At 33.9% G+C, this 16,370-nt stretch overlaps 2 protein-coding genes across 3 annotated transcripts in view; one reads left to right on the forward strand and one right to left on the reverse strand.

The window, feature by feature from the left end:
• LOC128242825 (solute carrier family 66 member 2-like) overlaps window positions 1–16,370 on the reverse strand; it is a 17,094-nt gene continuing 724 nt past the window's right edge. The window contains exons 1-6 of one of the 2 annotated variants that reach the window (XM_052960178.1): window positions 14,743–14,779; window positions 12,323–12,630; window positions 11,895–12,031; window positions 11,346–11,372; window positions 7,330–7,546; window positions 1–6,857 (exon numbers count right to left, since the gene is read on the reverse strand). In XM_052960178.1, coding sequence (XP_052816138.1) covers window positions 6,677–6,857; window positions 7,330–7,546; window positions 11,346–11,372; window positions 11,895–12,031; window positions 12,323–12,594 — 834 coding nt within the window. In that variant the 5' untranslated portion in view covers window positions 12,595–12,630; window positions 14,743–14,779 and the 3' untranslated portion in view covers window positions 1–6,676. Of the gene's footprint in view, window positions 6,858–7,329; window positions 7,547–11,345; window positions 11,373–11,894; window positions 12,032–12,322; window positions 12,631–14,742; window positions 14,780–16,370 lie in introns of those variants that run through there. The other variant, XM_052960177.1, reaches the window with a different exon arrangement.
• Window positions 14,454–16,370, forward strand: part of LOC128242824 (kelch-like protein 26) — a 13,736-nt gene continuing 11,819 nt past the window's right edge. Inside the window, exon 1 of the mRNA XM_052960175.1 lies at window positions 14,454–14,682. The gene's annotated coding sequence lies outside the window, so the exon portion shown is untranslated. The remainder of the gene's footprint in view (window positions 14,683–16,370) is intronic.

The following is a 16,370-nucleotide window of genomic DNA, read 5'->3' on the forward strand; positions in this document are numbered from 1 at the left end:
TCTCATTTTATTTAAAAATATCTTCTCCCAAAAGGATATGCACACATCGTTTTTACTACAAGCATCGAAAATAAATATACATTTACATAGTGGTCATTATTTAAGAGTAAGTGTATTTGACACACAGGTGTCTAATGTGACAATTGAAGAACACTGATTTCTAACATTTCATAAATGAGATCACTAGGTTTTGCTGGATAAAATAGTAATTGAATGTTTTAGAAGTGATAGAAGTTTTTATGGATAGTTGTCATAGTTGACTTAATAATTACAATTTTTAATGAAATTTGGGAATAATATACATTTTACATGACCTGAACAAGAATGTGCTTTACATCACAGAACCAACATTAGAACAAACATAATAAAGCATAATAAAACTACAAGGCAACATTTTATCAAGAATCCTAGGAGCGGTTTTCATACCTAGGAGCAGAACTCGCAGCGGCTATTTTACCTAGGAGCAGAACTCGCAGCAGTTATCATACCCAACAACACAACTAGGAGCAGTTCTCACATCTAGGAGCAGATTTACAAGCAGTCCTCATACCCAGGAGCAGAACTCAGAGAAGTTATCATACCCAGGAGCAAAACTAAGAGCGGTTCTCACACCCAGGAGCAGAACTAAGCGCAGTTATCATACCCAGGAGCAAAACTAAGAGCGGTTCCCACACCCAGGAGCAGAACTAAGCGCAGTTATCATACCCAGGAGCAAAACTAAGAGCGGTTCCCACACCCAGGAGCAGAACTAAGCGCAGTTATCATACCCAGGAGCAAAACTAAGAGCGGTTCTCACACCCAGGAGCAGAACTAAGCGCAGTTATCATACCCAGGAGCAAAACTAAGAGCGGTTCTCACACCCAGGAGCAGAACTAAGCGCAGTTATCATACCCAGGAGCAAAACTAAGAGCGGTTCTCACACCCAGGAGCAGAACTAAGCGCAGTTATCATACCCAGGAGCAAAACTAAGAGCGGTTCTCACACCCAGGAGCAGAACTAAGCGCAGTTATCATACCCAGGAGCAAAACTAAGAGCGGTTCCCACACCCAGGAGCAGAACTAAGCGCAGTTATCATACCCAGGAGCAAAACTAAGAGCGGTTCTCACACCCAGGAGCAGAACTAAGCGCAGTTATCATACCCAGGAGCAAAACTAAGAGCGGTTCCCACACCCAGGAGCAGAACTAAGCGCAGTTATCATACCCAGGAGCAAAACTAAGAGCGGTTCCCACACCCAGGAGCAGAACTAAGCGCAGTTATCATACCCAGGAGCAAAACTAAGAGCGGTTCCCACACCGAGGAGCAGAACTAAGCGCAGTTATCATACCCAGGAGCAAAACTAAGAGCGGTTCCCACACCCATGAGCAGAACTAAGCGCAGTTATCATACCCAGGAGCAAAACTAAGAGCGGTTCCCACACCCATGAGCAGAACTAAGCGCAGTTATCATACCCAGGAGCAGAACTAAGAGGGGTTCTCACACCCAGGAGCAGAACTAAGCGCAGTTATCATACCCAGGAGCAAAACTAAGAGCGGTTCCCACACCCAGGAGCAGAACTAAGCGCAGTTATCATACCCAGGAGCAGAACTAAGAGCGGTTCCCACACCTAGGAGCAGAACTAAGCGCAGTTATCATACCCAGGAGCAGAACTAAGAGTGGTTCTCATACCAAGCGTCAGAATGAGGAGCGGTTCTCATACCCAGAAGCAGAACTAAGAGTGGTTCTGATATCTAGGCGCAGTTCTCATACCAAGTATCAGAAGTAGGAGCGTTTCTCATCACTAGGAGCCATTCTTATAACTAGGAGTAGAACTAGTAGCGGTTCTCATCACTAGGAGTGGTTCTTATAACTAGGAGCCATTCTTATACCTAGGAGCAGAACTAGGAGGGGTTCTCATCACTAGGAGCGGTTCTTATAACAACAATGTACATGATGTTCTCATAACTAGAAGAGTTATTTTAAACCGTGTGAAACCTCTACTTGGTATTAACATAGGTGTTAGGATTCTTGATGAAATCACCCCCTGGACACTACATTAAGTGAACACTTTTTGTCTCTATGAGTTCAAATTTCAATGCATAGATTGATCTGGGGCAGTGATCACAAGTCTGAGTTCAGCCTCAAGACTCAATATGGCAAAACTTCATTTCGTTGTAATTTTCCTTCTATCAGAGCACTGATGGTAAAATTTGCTGAATAATGGAATAAACATGATTATTTGTTCCTTTATAAAAATGAGTCTGAGTCTAGACTTGGACTTGAGCCTATTCGTAATCATGGCCCCTGAGCCCCAACAAATCATACCTTAACAAAACTTAATAATTTAACAAAACATAATCATTAATACTTTTCTTTACCATTCTGTGCATATATTACGGAAGCTTAACTGAATATAATATACACCAAAAATAAACTTTTACATTTCATTGAAGAATTATTTGAATTGACACTAAACATGCTGCTATGTTTTGTGGATGTGTTTGCATTTAATGCATGAATTTGCAGGGAAATAACACAGTTCATAATTTACATATATATATGGACAGAATACACATACATGCATATTTTAACAATTTAAATGCACATAATGTAATCTTACAAGTTTATTATATTTAATGACATGTTGTTCATATAACAATCTTAACTCATGGAACTACCAGCACACAAAAATACAACTCTTAATCTCAGTCTAAACTCATTTTACCACATAACATCAAAAATGATTCAAAATCTTATATGTTGTTATGTTTTTTAAAATATATTTTCTCATAAAATGTGTTGGAAACATTATGTCAATTTCAAGGAAACAATTCCTGCATGTGAGTTTGATTTGTGGTCACCAAGTGGGTTTCCTTTGGGTAATCCCGTTTCCCCAACAACACAAGACCACATTCTCGCGTAACATCGTGCCAACGAGAGTGATTAACATATGGTGTAAGAACTTGTTTCACATTCTTTGTAAAATAAATAAGTTTAAACTAACTATTGCATATTTCTTTGGAATATTAACCAACTTTTGGTATGCAGAGTACCTGATATGCGCTTTATAAAAAGAGTAAAAAAAACAAGTACGATTTGGAATAACTTTTGATGTTAATTGGTAACATGATAGAGGTTGAGATATGACTTAAGCTGGACCCTCACATATTGACCATTTGACAGCTTTTTCATTTTTGGTTCATTTGAAATGAGCCATTTCTTGTTGAGATTTGTGGCAACCAGTGATATCCGACTACTGACAAGATATCAGTTGCAGTTTTTCATATTTAGTTTTGAAGATTAATGTTTTATGGCTAAAAGCCAAACTTCAGCTTTATAAAAAATGAAATTTTTGGCAGTTTTTCAAACCAATGAGATCTGTTCTATTTGTGAGTCATCATGCATAACTAAAAGCATTGATGCCAAAATAAGCTGATTCTGAGACATTATTTTTTAAAAATGTCAAAACTGTCGATAAGTGAGACTGTGCAGCTTATAGTATTTTTGTGAATTAATAAACTACTAATGAAAGTGGTGCTGAGTTGGGCCATCTTTTTAGCACACATATCTTACAATAGCTTTTTCAAATTAACATTTCCGAAAAGTTATATATATTTTCTAAAACCAAGACCTTTAATGGTCAGTTTCGGCAATGTTTATTTGATCTTGCAAGTGAAAATTACAATATGATATGTGGTTCTTGCTTAATATTGAACTCAAATTCTTGATCTAACAATATTATGCCGTATACAAGTTAATAAGATGGCCCCATTGTCTATGTTTTAATGAACAATATTGCACATCAATATAGGGGTACATACCCTTAGACAGAACAAACTTGCTACACTGAATACTACCTCCCACACTTGTTGTAACAAACAATCGCACCAAATATTTCTGCATATTTACATTATCACATAATATAAAGGTTTACACAAAGTGAACAGCATTTGCAATACATGGATCCTTCACACTAGTCAGTTATTACAAAATGGAATGAAATACCATGTATTCTTCTTTACATTGCCTTATATTGATATATGTTTATCAAAAGTATAATCAAATGTACCATATATATTATCATATCATAAACTTCATGCATTTGCATAGAACTGAATATGGTTGAGAGACAGGGCTACAAAAAGCATATAGACTGTAGAATTATGGGTAGACATTCTATTTACCCATTCTATTTCATTATGAATCCTTAAATGGAACTATTTGTCAAAAAATTCTTAATATATACCAGTATATTATGTTCCAGTATTCAATATAATAATTATAGACTGGCATTATAAAAGGATACATTGTGTATTTTGCTGACCTCTGAAGTAATATTGACCAAAAACTTTTTCGCTTAACTTAACTTCATACTGAAACAGTTAACCACATAAATCATTCATCAACAATAACATATGTACATGAATTTAGGATCAATAACCCACACACTGACATACCCGGTACATGTCTGTATGAACATTCGGTACATAAGGTGGGGAAAATAACCCATAAAACCATTGTTTGGTATGATAAATAATTGTTGGGTATGACGACAAACTGTTTGGTATGATGACACACTGTTTGGTATGATGACACACTGTTTGGTATGACAAAACAAGTTGAGGTTGATGACACATTGTTTGGTATGACAAAACAAGTTGAGTATGATGACACATTGTTTGGTATGACAACACAAGTTGAGTATGATGACACACGGTTTGGTATGACAACACAAGTTGAGTATGATGACACACTGTTTGGTATGACAACACAAGTTGAGTATGATGACACACTGTTTGGTATATTGTCAAACTGTTTCGAATGATGACAAACTATTTGGTATGCTGACAAACTGTTCAGTATGACAACACACTTTTTGGAATGACAGCACCCATTTTGGTATGTAAATGGTTGTTACCGGTAACTACAAATTGATTCACCATACCAGTTTAATGTAACCCATGTTAACATATAACAATGTTTTTACAATGAACATAAGAAATGACATACAATGCAAAAAAATATGTGATAGCTATACATGAAATAAATTTAATAGTTGAGTTGCATCCACCAATTTTGGGACTTGTGAACAAAAATGATTTTTTTTGTGTTTTACATGAAACAAAATGAACACAAGTTGATTAGCAAATAAAGAGCATGTATGTAATTCCAAAGCATTATTTTTCTTCTTTTCACTTTCTACAGTGTATTAAATATTTGAAACCAATTAAAACAGTGATAAATTTTGCTACATATCCAGAGTCCTATACTTGTTTTTTTTGTTTTGTTTAGGACCCATTATTCTTGATTATTCTCGTGTATATCAGGGGGATTGTTATTCTAACTAAACAAAATGCATTCGAAATATTAGTAAAAAAACGCATATGCATACCCCAATATTTTTACATCGTTAAAGGGATGTTAATTTGCATGACCCATTTTTGAAGGATGCGGCTCATTTAAATAACATGTATGAGGTATTTGCAGCTGAAAAAACTTCCTATCATAGAATGTAATACATTTTATGAATAATATTTGATCTAAATTTAAGATTCGAACGCTTCTTTTGCATAAGTTAAAGTGCTTTTAATTCCAAATGAAAATATAATGCACTTTTGACAATTTCAGTTTTATGTTATGTTTTTCAAATGAACAAAGGGTATGACTTGATTATTATTTGAGACAGAGTTATGTGTCTTGCATGTCTTGTCGCTGTATTGTCGCTGGTAACATAAATTTATACCTAGTTTCAATTGGATATCTTTTATGTTTTTTAGGTATCACCATAGTTGTAAGATTTTGCACAATAATGCCGCCGACACAAACAATTAAGAAACCAAGTGCATCCTAAAAGCCTAAGAAATGTGGTAATCAATTAATTAAATACCCGGGCTAAATATAAACATACATGTTTATGTGGAGTGACAGTTGCATTGAAAGTTGATAGATAAATGAAAATTAAAAATGTTCAACAAAAACTTCATAAAAAGTAAAATCAATTGCAAAACAGCTGAGACATATCAACTCGAACATCCCCAAAGATCACCATAGACAGGCTATATGTTTTGTAAAATTGAATCTACTTTATTTGGTTTGGGACTTAATAGGAACACGTGTAAAACATATTTTGAATGCCTGTGCTGTTTTTTCATATCAATAAATAAATTTGTGACCGTAAAAAATGAAAAATCTGTCTACCTTGAAAAATGAATAATAATCTGACTGATACATGAACATATCCAGCAATAAAGCAATAAAGCAATATGAAATACATGGATAAAAAAAGCCACATTCAACCCGAATTTAAATAGTTCACCCTCAATAAAGGGACTCATTTAGTATAGAGTGTCAGTCATCATATTACGGTAAAAAGAGAAATGTGAAGAAAATACTAGTTCCAATGAAAAAGCATCACCAACATATTTCAAAAGAGAGCCTTATTGTTAATTATTATCTAAACATGTGATAGATATTACTTATATATTTACATGGAAACGTTAGTATCTCTTATTAAAAATTGAATTATTTCAGGCTTCAGTCGCTATTTGGTGTTTATTCATAAATGAAAATTAAATAACTCAATTACAACAATGTTTTAAAGAAATGATGCCACCATAAAATATGTGAGTCCTTTTAAAAATGAAAGATAAAAACCCTATAAAGAATGAAACAAGACTAGCTTATTGCCGTGTAACAAGACTAGCTAATAGCCGCATGGGGCACAAAGTTTCTGCGGTAGACAAACACCTGAATAAATATTGATATGTCGATCATGACTTGCAGGGACCCGCAGATCCAGAACTGGGGCGGTGCCTCCCGTATCACAAAGTAACATGTTTTGAAAACATCACCCATCGTCCACATGCCAACCATCTTCTTGCTGGAAATATGTCATAAAATTATCTTTGAGATTCATTTTTTTAAGGTATGCTCTTGTCATTTTTTATTCACAAACGTTACAGACATGTATGACTACACATTTTTTTTTTTAATTTCTTCAACTTTGTGTTAAATTTAAATGCTGGTTAAAGTCAATTCACTCAAGCAGGTAGCAAAATATTGAAACTATCACACTTAGATCTGGATAAAGGTACTAACAAGATAGAATGCCTCAAATAAATAGAAGAGGAATCATATTTAAAAATGTGATATTTTCCTTCATTTTTTAAAAAAAATAAATAAACAATTATCAAAAAAAGTGGCAAATTTTAAATAAACGAATGGAAATTACAGGGACAAGCCCTTGACCTTGAATTAAACCACGATCCTGTTAAACCCCTAATATAATTGGCAAAAGAAACAAGTTAAAGGAATTAACAGAAGATAACCAATCTATCAGATATCCAGCATACCTCATTCCCTGAGTGGACTTGTTTTGAAAATTGCGGTAGAACTGTGGCGCCCCCAGCATGGCCTCAGCAAACACGGCAAGGAAGCCTATAGTCTCTATGAACACCCAGTTCCCGAGGAACAGATATGTGAGCAGACCCATCAACACTGTAAAGGCCGCTGTAAACTGTACATAGCTACCAAAGTCTGTCCACTGCCAGAAATGCTCAATGTCCAAGTCTGAAAAAAACAGAAAGGCCATTGAAAGATACATTGGAGTTTTAAAATCTTACCTGGTGACAAAAGGATTTAAGACTAAAGATTTCTGCTTTGCAATGTTAAATGATGTCTGAAAATAAAGCAAAATGATTACAATCATTATTCAAGGTGTGCCTGCAAGATTGTAGTAACTACCTGAATTTATAGAAGGACATACAACATTCTTGCGGGCATCTCTTGATTTATAGTAATGACAAACAAGATGGTAACAATATTCACATGAATGCACTATTCCAAAATATCTATGGTGTTCTAAAAAGTAAATGATATTAATTATCAATGAAAATAAAACTCAAACTGTAGTTAGATGAAAGTGTTTCCATCTGAGATAACATGTCATAATTAATATAGAACTTAGGAGTAAAATTATTTTCGATCTGTTAATGAGTAACCACTGTAGAATTCCTTCATTTGCGATGGTTTAATTGTCACCACATCTTTTCTATCTAATATCCCGTGTATATGTACGGTCTATATATAAAGCCTAGGCCTAAAAAAAAAATTTGTTTGGTTAGGGTTACATCCTTTTCAAAAATAGGTAGGGTAGGTAGGCATTTTTTTTTTTTTTTTTTTTTTTTTATTAGGCTTTATATAAGAATATCATTTTCGTCATTGGAGAATGGTGTTAAAGTTATATTCTGTAGAAGCATTTAAGGTTTAAACTACATATTGAAAAGCAATTAAAAAAAAAAAAAAAAAAAAAATTTTTTTTTTTTTTTTTAGTTTTTGATTTTTTTTTCAAACTGACTATAAAAACGGTAGGGTCGGCGCCTATTCCGTAGGTAGGGTCGGGTAACCCGAACCAAATGTATTTTTTTTTTAGGCCCTACCATAGCATTTAATTTTCAGTTGCTAATTACAAGTTCATTACCAAATATTTAACACTGCGAAAATTGGCAACTTTAAAAAATCATGAAAAAAGGACCAAGCCAAATAAGAGGATTCTACAGCAATTGAAAAATGAAGATACACAAATAATGACACAATGCATAATTTACAACAAGTAACATGCTCAGAAAGTTCAACATGCTTTGAAAGATGAACAACACACTCAGTTTAACTTAACACCAACATAGCCATCAGTTAATCCAAGAGTTATACCACCAAGTTTCTGTCTTTAAGTTAAAAAAAGTTTCTGGCTAAATTTAATTTGTCTGTGTTTTGTGCTCTTGGGTGTAAGGACATACTGGTGTCAATGATGAACACACACAGACTATGGCTTGTCTTTCCAACAAGTGCAGAACATTAAATGTGTTTTATCATATGCTTTCCAGTGATTTAAAGAGAATTATCAGTGAAATAAAATTGATATTTTAACTATTCTCAAGTTCAAATTCAATGTCAGTGACACAGGGCTGTGACACAATTTCAATGATGTCTGAAATGATGTCACCTTCTCATACAATTCAGCGTTCTTTTCTGAAAAACTATAAAACTGAATGTCTCGTTAAACCTTTTTTAGGCATATAATAAAATAATAAATATTTGATTTCAGTGCAACATTGCAAAATATTTCACCAAAAGCAAAAAAAGCTTTAAGGGCTCACTTTGTAAAATATATTGTGATCTTACACCGAAACAAACAATTCTCCTCCATATAACTTAAAGAAGCACCTGCAAAAATATCGCTGCACTTAAACAAAGACTTTAATGTAAACAATATATGTTTTACAATACTTCCAGTTCATGATTGTGGGTCATACTGGAAACATCATAAAAAATATTGATTAATCTGTCGTTTTTAAGTAATTTTAAAATATTATGGTAAAAATAAACTTTTGAAAATATGACAGTATTTCCCAGAACCACTACGTGCTTACCATACATACATGTGTTCAGTCTTGTATCATCTAAATTTAGCCAATAATGATACTGATTTAGTTTATTTATATTACCAATTACTTGAAATAAGAAATCTTACCTTAAATTTTAATACAATAATTTACATGACTAGCCTTTTGAGCGCACATGCAGGCATGTATATGTAAGTGCATATAAAAGCTGCACTCTCACAGATTGAATGTTTTGACAACTTTTTTTATTTTTTGTCTTGGAACGAGCTAGTTTTTGCCAAAAGCCATGGAAACCAGTTATATAAGACTGCTTAGAAAAAATCAGATCGAAGATTTTTATATATAAGTTCAAAAATTGATATTTTATATATTTTTCTTAAACTGTTAGTAACAGTTTAAGCCATAAAACATTAATTTTCAAAGGGAAATATGAAAATCTACGATCTTATTTTTTGTCAGCAATCTTATATCATTGGTTTGTTGATATTTACGCAAAAAATTGGTCTTTCCAAGACAAAAAATAAAAAAAGTTGTTAAAATGGTATATCTGTGAGAGTGCAGCTTTAATTTTACATTGCTTATTTAACTTTGTATATATTTTTGTGGTGTATACTACTACTAATAATAATGATTATATGCACATACATTATCATTGGCTCAAACATGGACACTCACTGACTGACAGTCAAGTTTTTTAGAGAGTATATGAACTTTAAACTGGATATAATGTGCAAATCTTAGGTGTCTTTTGTCAATCAAACAATGTTTGTTAAAGTAAACACATTGTATATAGATGGTTGCCCATTTCCCATTTCACTTATTAACATAGGCAACCCTAGCACACACTCCCAGCTGGTATCAGCTTACTAACTTTATAACATGAAAAATGAAGCCTTCAAGAGTCACCACACAAAAAAACCGCAACACTTTGAGAGTAGGCCTATTCTGCAATAGTCAATTTGTTTACCTTAATGTAGGGACATTTCACAATTGCTATGTAACAGCCTGGGATCACCCCAAGACCCCTGGTAAAAAAGATACTACCATGTTAACCTAAATGTAGGTACATTCCACACTTATAATGAAACAGCTTGGGATCACAAGCAGATATTATCATTTTGCTATGAAAGCTAGGTCAACAGCAAGATAGAGTGAGTGCCATCTTATAGAATTGAATACCTGCATACAAAAGATTCTGAGATTTATTAAAAGCCAAAATGAAATTTGGTGAGAGTACAGCCTTAGAACTGAAAAAAGCAACGTTAACAACAAGAACATAATTGTTGTCCGCTTGAAGTAATTCATATGCCATTTTCCTTTCTGAATCTGAGTGATCGTCCTCAAATTGGTCATTATTGAATTTCTCATATATATTCAAACGAAAAACAAACAAACTTTGAATAGGAAAATTGCAATGATATACAATGAAAAAAGGTAAATCCCTCAGTATCAGAAAGGAAAAAGATATTAGCTGCAATAGTAGGGGCGTAGCTAGTCATACGAACATACAAGTGAAACATCAAGAGAAATAATTGTATGGGTATTCATGGGTTCTAACAGCTGATAATTGTTCATCTTGAAAAATAACTGGGCGTCTGTTTGCGTATGAGGAATTTATGCCTAAAGCAGGGTAATTGGGCTAAGATCTTTTTGAAATTGTCTCCACAGTCAATTATATTCATTAAGTCATTTATATTCATTTCAAGGTACTTCCCACTGTTAATGTAAATGTCTGAGCAAAAACATTTTTTTTAATAGTACAATAGTCTGCGGTTTAAAGCTCTCCTGTACTTATGAATCCCTGTGTATGGACTTGCAAAAATGGAGAAAAAAACAAACACTAAAGATCAGGGGCGAGGAGGGCTGGGCCTTGATTCTGGAGTTTAATTCTCTAGCTACGCCCCTGTACATTAACATGTGTGAGCTGTAAGCAGGCAGACACCGGAAGTGTGCAAGGAGTCACGTACCCAAGAACCTGTGCTCACGTGTGACATCTGTCAAAAAACACCAGCAAATGTAAATAAAATATATAACATGAAAATATGTGCCTGTTAACAATACAATAGTCAAAGCAAAGAAAATAGAAATGACACACACTTAATGTTACATCTCTTACTCAAGTATATTCAGTTCGAAGATCAAATCAATTACTAAGGTTTTAAAGTATGATTGCAAAAATCATAAGGTTTTCCGTTTTAATGGAATGTTCGCAATTTTCAAAACAATACAAGTTAAAGAAATGTCAGGGTAGCTGTCAAGAATAACAATTTAACAGCTTTTTGTTGAAATGTACTAAAACCAATATTAATTTACACTATGGATTATCAAAAGCAATATCTGAATATCAGAAAAACACAAACAAAAAAAACACAAACAAAAAAACTTTTTTAATTAATATTTAAGAATAACTAGTGAATGTGGTAAGGATGTATTAATACCCATAAAATAACTGAGTCATTTGTACAATGTATTTTCAACTCCAATATGTGATTGAATGGGTTGTGTTCAATTTCTACCTGAGAACTGGTGTTGTCGTGACTTGATAATCTCTGTCTTGTGCTTCACAGTAACACACAGGTGAACAAGTGCCATCATTGTGAATGTCATTATCACACTCTGGGCTAGCAATGGCAGCTCAAAATGCTTACCAAACCTAAAACAAACACAGAAAATTGACAAACTTTGTTAATAAATGGTCACTGGTGAGTAGATTTGCCACAATGTGTTTTTCAAAATTGAGTATGTAAATTTCATGTTATCTATAACTTAATTCATTCATGCAGCACAGTAAATTGTGTTTTAGACTGATAAAACATCAATATTTGAACTCAAGTATTCTTATTAAAAACAAAAAATATTAATTTTATGATACAATGTAGTTTTTCCTAAAACAAATATCTATAGATAAGAATGATATCAAATTGAATCTTCACCCAAAACCTACCAAAACAGAATCCTCAGTATATTTGCTATCAGCAGGTTGAGACAGACATAGAGGGAAAAACCATCAGCATTCTGAGACCTATAGATGTCTCGATACTGTGGGATGAAGGGGAACACTCCTCCAATTATCATGGCTCCCGCAGCCACGATGCTGGCAATGCTGGCGAAAGTGAGCTCAGGCATGGTGAACAGTGCAACGTTCATGGACACAGCCGCCTGCACCTCATTGGCCGAATCGATCAGCTGATCAACCGGCTTCTTGATGTCTACCATACAGAAGCAGCTTCCAGATTACTGTCAATCTGCTTCCTGAAAGAAAACTTAAATGTTAGCAAAAGCTAAGCGTGTATTGAACTATGCCCACCTTCAATGGTCACATGTCATCAGTTGTCTCGGAGTATTTGCACAAAAAAATGAGAAATTCATTATTTGTTTGTATTTTTTGTTTTATCCTGGTCCATTTTTTCTTATTTGGCCTAATATTTTCATTTTATTTTTCATGTTTTATTGATGAGCTCAGGGCCAACTACAAATAATACCAGAACAGCTTCCTGCTTCAGACCATATGAGACTGAGAACTCCCTTCCTCCACTACCAGACCTGGTGCACCTGTGTCATCCGCTTCTGCACTGCTCTGCAGATAAGTCCACCTTAATGGCCGTCAGGGAGACCCGGAGGCTTTTTGCGATTTTTTTAATATGGCAGACTCGAATTGCATTACAGAGATAGGTAAAAAATGTTAAAATAATAAAAAAGGTATCCCTGATTGTTCATTATTGTGGGTACATAGAATTACCGGAATCTCCCTAACTACCAAAATCCACCGGAATCTACCGGAATCACCTGCGAAATAACTTGAAATTTAAAACTTAATATTGTTTTAGTCTATATAAATGTTTGGTGGTGTTTTAATTATTTACTACCCATTATATATCATTATGAGCATATGTACGTACATACTATCTGAAAGGGTACGGGGATTCCGGTAGTTTTCATGTCAGTATACATCGACTATAATGAGTATAAGTCTGTATTTAAGGAATATGGATAAGGATTCCGGTAGTTAACCGCTGATTATGTTATGACCAAGCTACCGGAATCCCCTGTGAATTACTAAAATAACTAAATTTCAATATTATTTCAAGTATGTAATGTTAATGCTTAAATATAGAATGAAGTAAGAGTTTTAATCAGAAAATGACAAGGATTCCGGTAGTTTACCGCTGATTATGTTATGACCAAACTACCGGAGTCCCCTGTGAATTACTAAAATAACTAAATTTCAATACTATTTCAAGTATTTTAATGCTTGAATATAGAATAAAGTAAAATTTTAATCAGAAAGTGACAAGGATTCCTGTAGTTTGCCGCTGGTTATGTTATGACCAAACTACCGGAATCCCCTGTGAATTACTAAAATAACTAAATTTCAATACTATTTCAAGTATTTTAATGCTTGAATATAGAATAAAGTAAAATTTTAATCAGAAAATGACAAGGATACCGGTAGTTTACGATTATAAAGGTATACCTCTTAGTACATAACATATATTAAAGCTTAAAAACACCCCAAACAACATTTAAGTATAGTTTAATTACTATTTCTCAGGGGATTCCGGTAGCTTGGTCAAATCATTATAATCGGCAATCCGACTTGCAATCTACCGGAATCCTTGTCACTTTCTGTATATGGAAATATAATTATAAAGGTGTACCTCGTAGAACATTACATTATTAAAGCTTAAAAATACCCCCAAACAACATTTACGTATAGTTTAATTAGATTTTGGTACCAAAAACATTTCAGTAAAGTTTAATTATTATTTCTCAGGGGATTCCGGTAGCTTGGTCAAATCGTTATAATCGGCAATCCGACCAGCAAACTACCGGAATCCTTGTCACTTTCTGTATATGGAAATATGATAATAAAGGTATACCTCTTAGTACATTACATATATTAAAGCTTAAAAACACCCACAAACAACATTTAAGTATAATTTAATTAGATTATGGTAGATTCCGGTGGATTCCGGTGGATTCCGGTAATAAGGGGATTCCGGTAATTCTATGGACCGCATTATTGTAGCTACTCCGCAGACATACACAGCCTAAGCACGCACAGATGTTTGATTTTTTAATTTTTAATGTATATATGCCACTTGTAAGGCTTTGATGGCGTCACTTGTCTACGATGCTCTTTAGTCTAAAATATTAGACGTTTTATACGGGATTCTTCCAATCCCTAACGTCTAAACGGGAATGTGCAAAAAACGGGGGTGTTTTAAAAATATTGAAATTGTTTTAAGTGAAGTATTTTATGGTTGAAATTGATCATAAAGAGTTATATTCATATTTTACCATGTAAGTGAAATGCTATTTTGCACTAAACAAGCATTTAATGCATTAAAACAAGTTGTTTACCTTTCCAATAAAACGAAAGTTGACTGACACAGAAAACAATTATGCGAAGGGGAACAACTCGATACACTCGTAATAACTCGGCCTCCTCCGACAAAGCTTCGAGATAGACCTTGTTATACAATCGTAATAACTCGGCCATGGCCGAAATGTTCCGAGCGATTTTTAACTGTGCCCTGAAGCCTTGCAGGTGCCCTTCATGTATATATCGTTATGTTTTGACAGAATGAAATGAAGAAAAGCCGTCAAACTCATAATTATAAGTTGGATATTTATTTTTTGTGTACGGAACTAATATAAAAATCATAGCCATCTCGGGCCATCGGCAAGTAGGCGCTAAGAAAATCAATAACATGACGTATCACAAAATATTTGATTGGTTTTAGTGAAATGATCATGATGAAAAATGATTTGTAAACACACAAAAAAAAAGCTTAATGTAGAGTTTACTTACAGTCATTTTCTCCTGTCACAGTTACGATGTCAAAAAAAAATCGGCGAGATCGCCATTTTATCAGAACAATTTTCCGAGTTAATTTTTCAACTTCCCATTATGTATTGGTAAATTTTTCATGAAGGACACTGATTTAAATGTCATTTGGTTCTTAAATGTCAGCATATTTAAAATTATTTAGCCAGAAACAAGTAAATAACTGCACAGCTGAATGTGACATTCGTACCCATCCTGAACGTACCAAAACAAGATTCGTCCCCCTGCTTTATTGGGGTCACGGACATTACGGACCATGGACATTACGGACCAGATTTAGGGACACTACGGACCAGATTTAGGGATGTTACGGACCAACTTCAGAAACTTACGGACCATGATTTATAATGTTTTTAAACATTTTTTTTTTTTTAATTTATTCACTCATTGGTCTTAAATTTGTTAATAAATACTTCAATATGAGTGCTCAGTATGACAATTATCTTTAATGTAACTGAAAAATCCCATGAATTCCAATGTTAAACATCAATGTATTTTAAATATGGAAGATATAACGTCATACTGAGTATTCAAGTATTTATGAACAAATTAAAAGCTAATGAGTGAATAATGAGTGAATAATTTAAAAAAAAATGTTTAAATCATGGTCCGTAAGTTTCCGAAGATGGTCCGTAATGTCCCTAAATCTGGTCCGTAATGTCCCTAAATCTGGTCCGTAGTGTCCCTAAATCTGGTCCGTAATGTCTGGTCCGTAATGTCCATGGTCCGTAGTGTCCGTAATTCCTTTATTGACAGTTCATTTATGAGGTCATTATGATTATTTCAAATCCTTAGATGTATTTTTTGGTTCATTTTAGATGCTATTTGGAGATAAACTATGTGACATTGACAAATACACTTTTGCTGAGCCAAAAATGATACATTATTTTATGAACATTTTATATAGTTATAGCAATCAATTTGAATGTGAATATAAACTGAGGTGTGTGGTATGGCATAGTTTTTGTATCAGGTGTTATAAAAAGTATCACTTCTCCCTAAAGTCTCCCCACTTCTCCCTAAATTGACTGAAGGGAGAAGTCACTTCTCCAAAAATTTTCAGCCTAGTGAGAGCCCTGAAAATAACATTATCTGGTAATATATCTTGTTTTTATGATATTTTATAGACGCCATTATGCTT

This window comes from Mya arenaria, chromosome 8 (assembly GCF_026914265.1).
Source record: "Mya arenaria isolate MELC-2E11 chromosome 8, ASM2691426v1".
In the NCBI taxonomy this organism is placed as follows: domain Eukaryota; kingdom Metazoa; phylum Mollusca; class Bivalvia; order Myida; family Myidae; genus Mya; species Mya arenaria.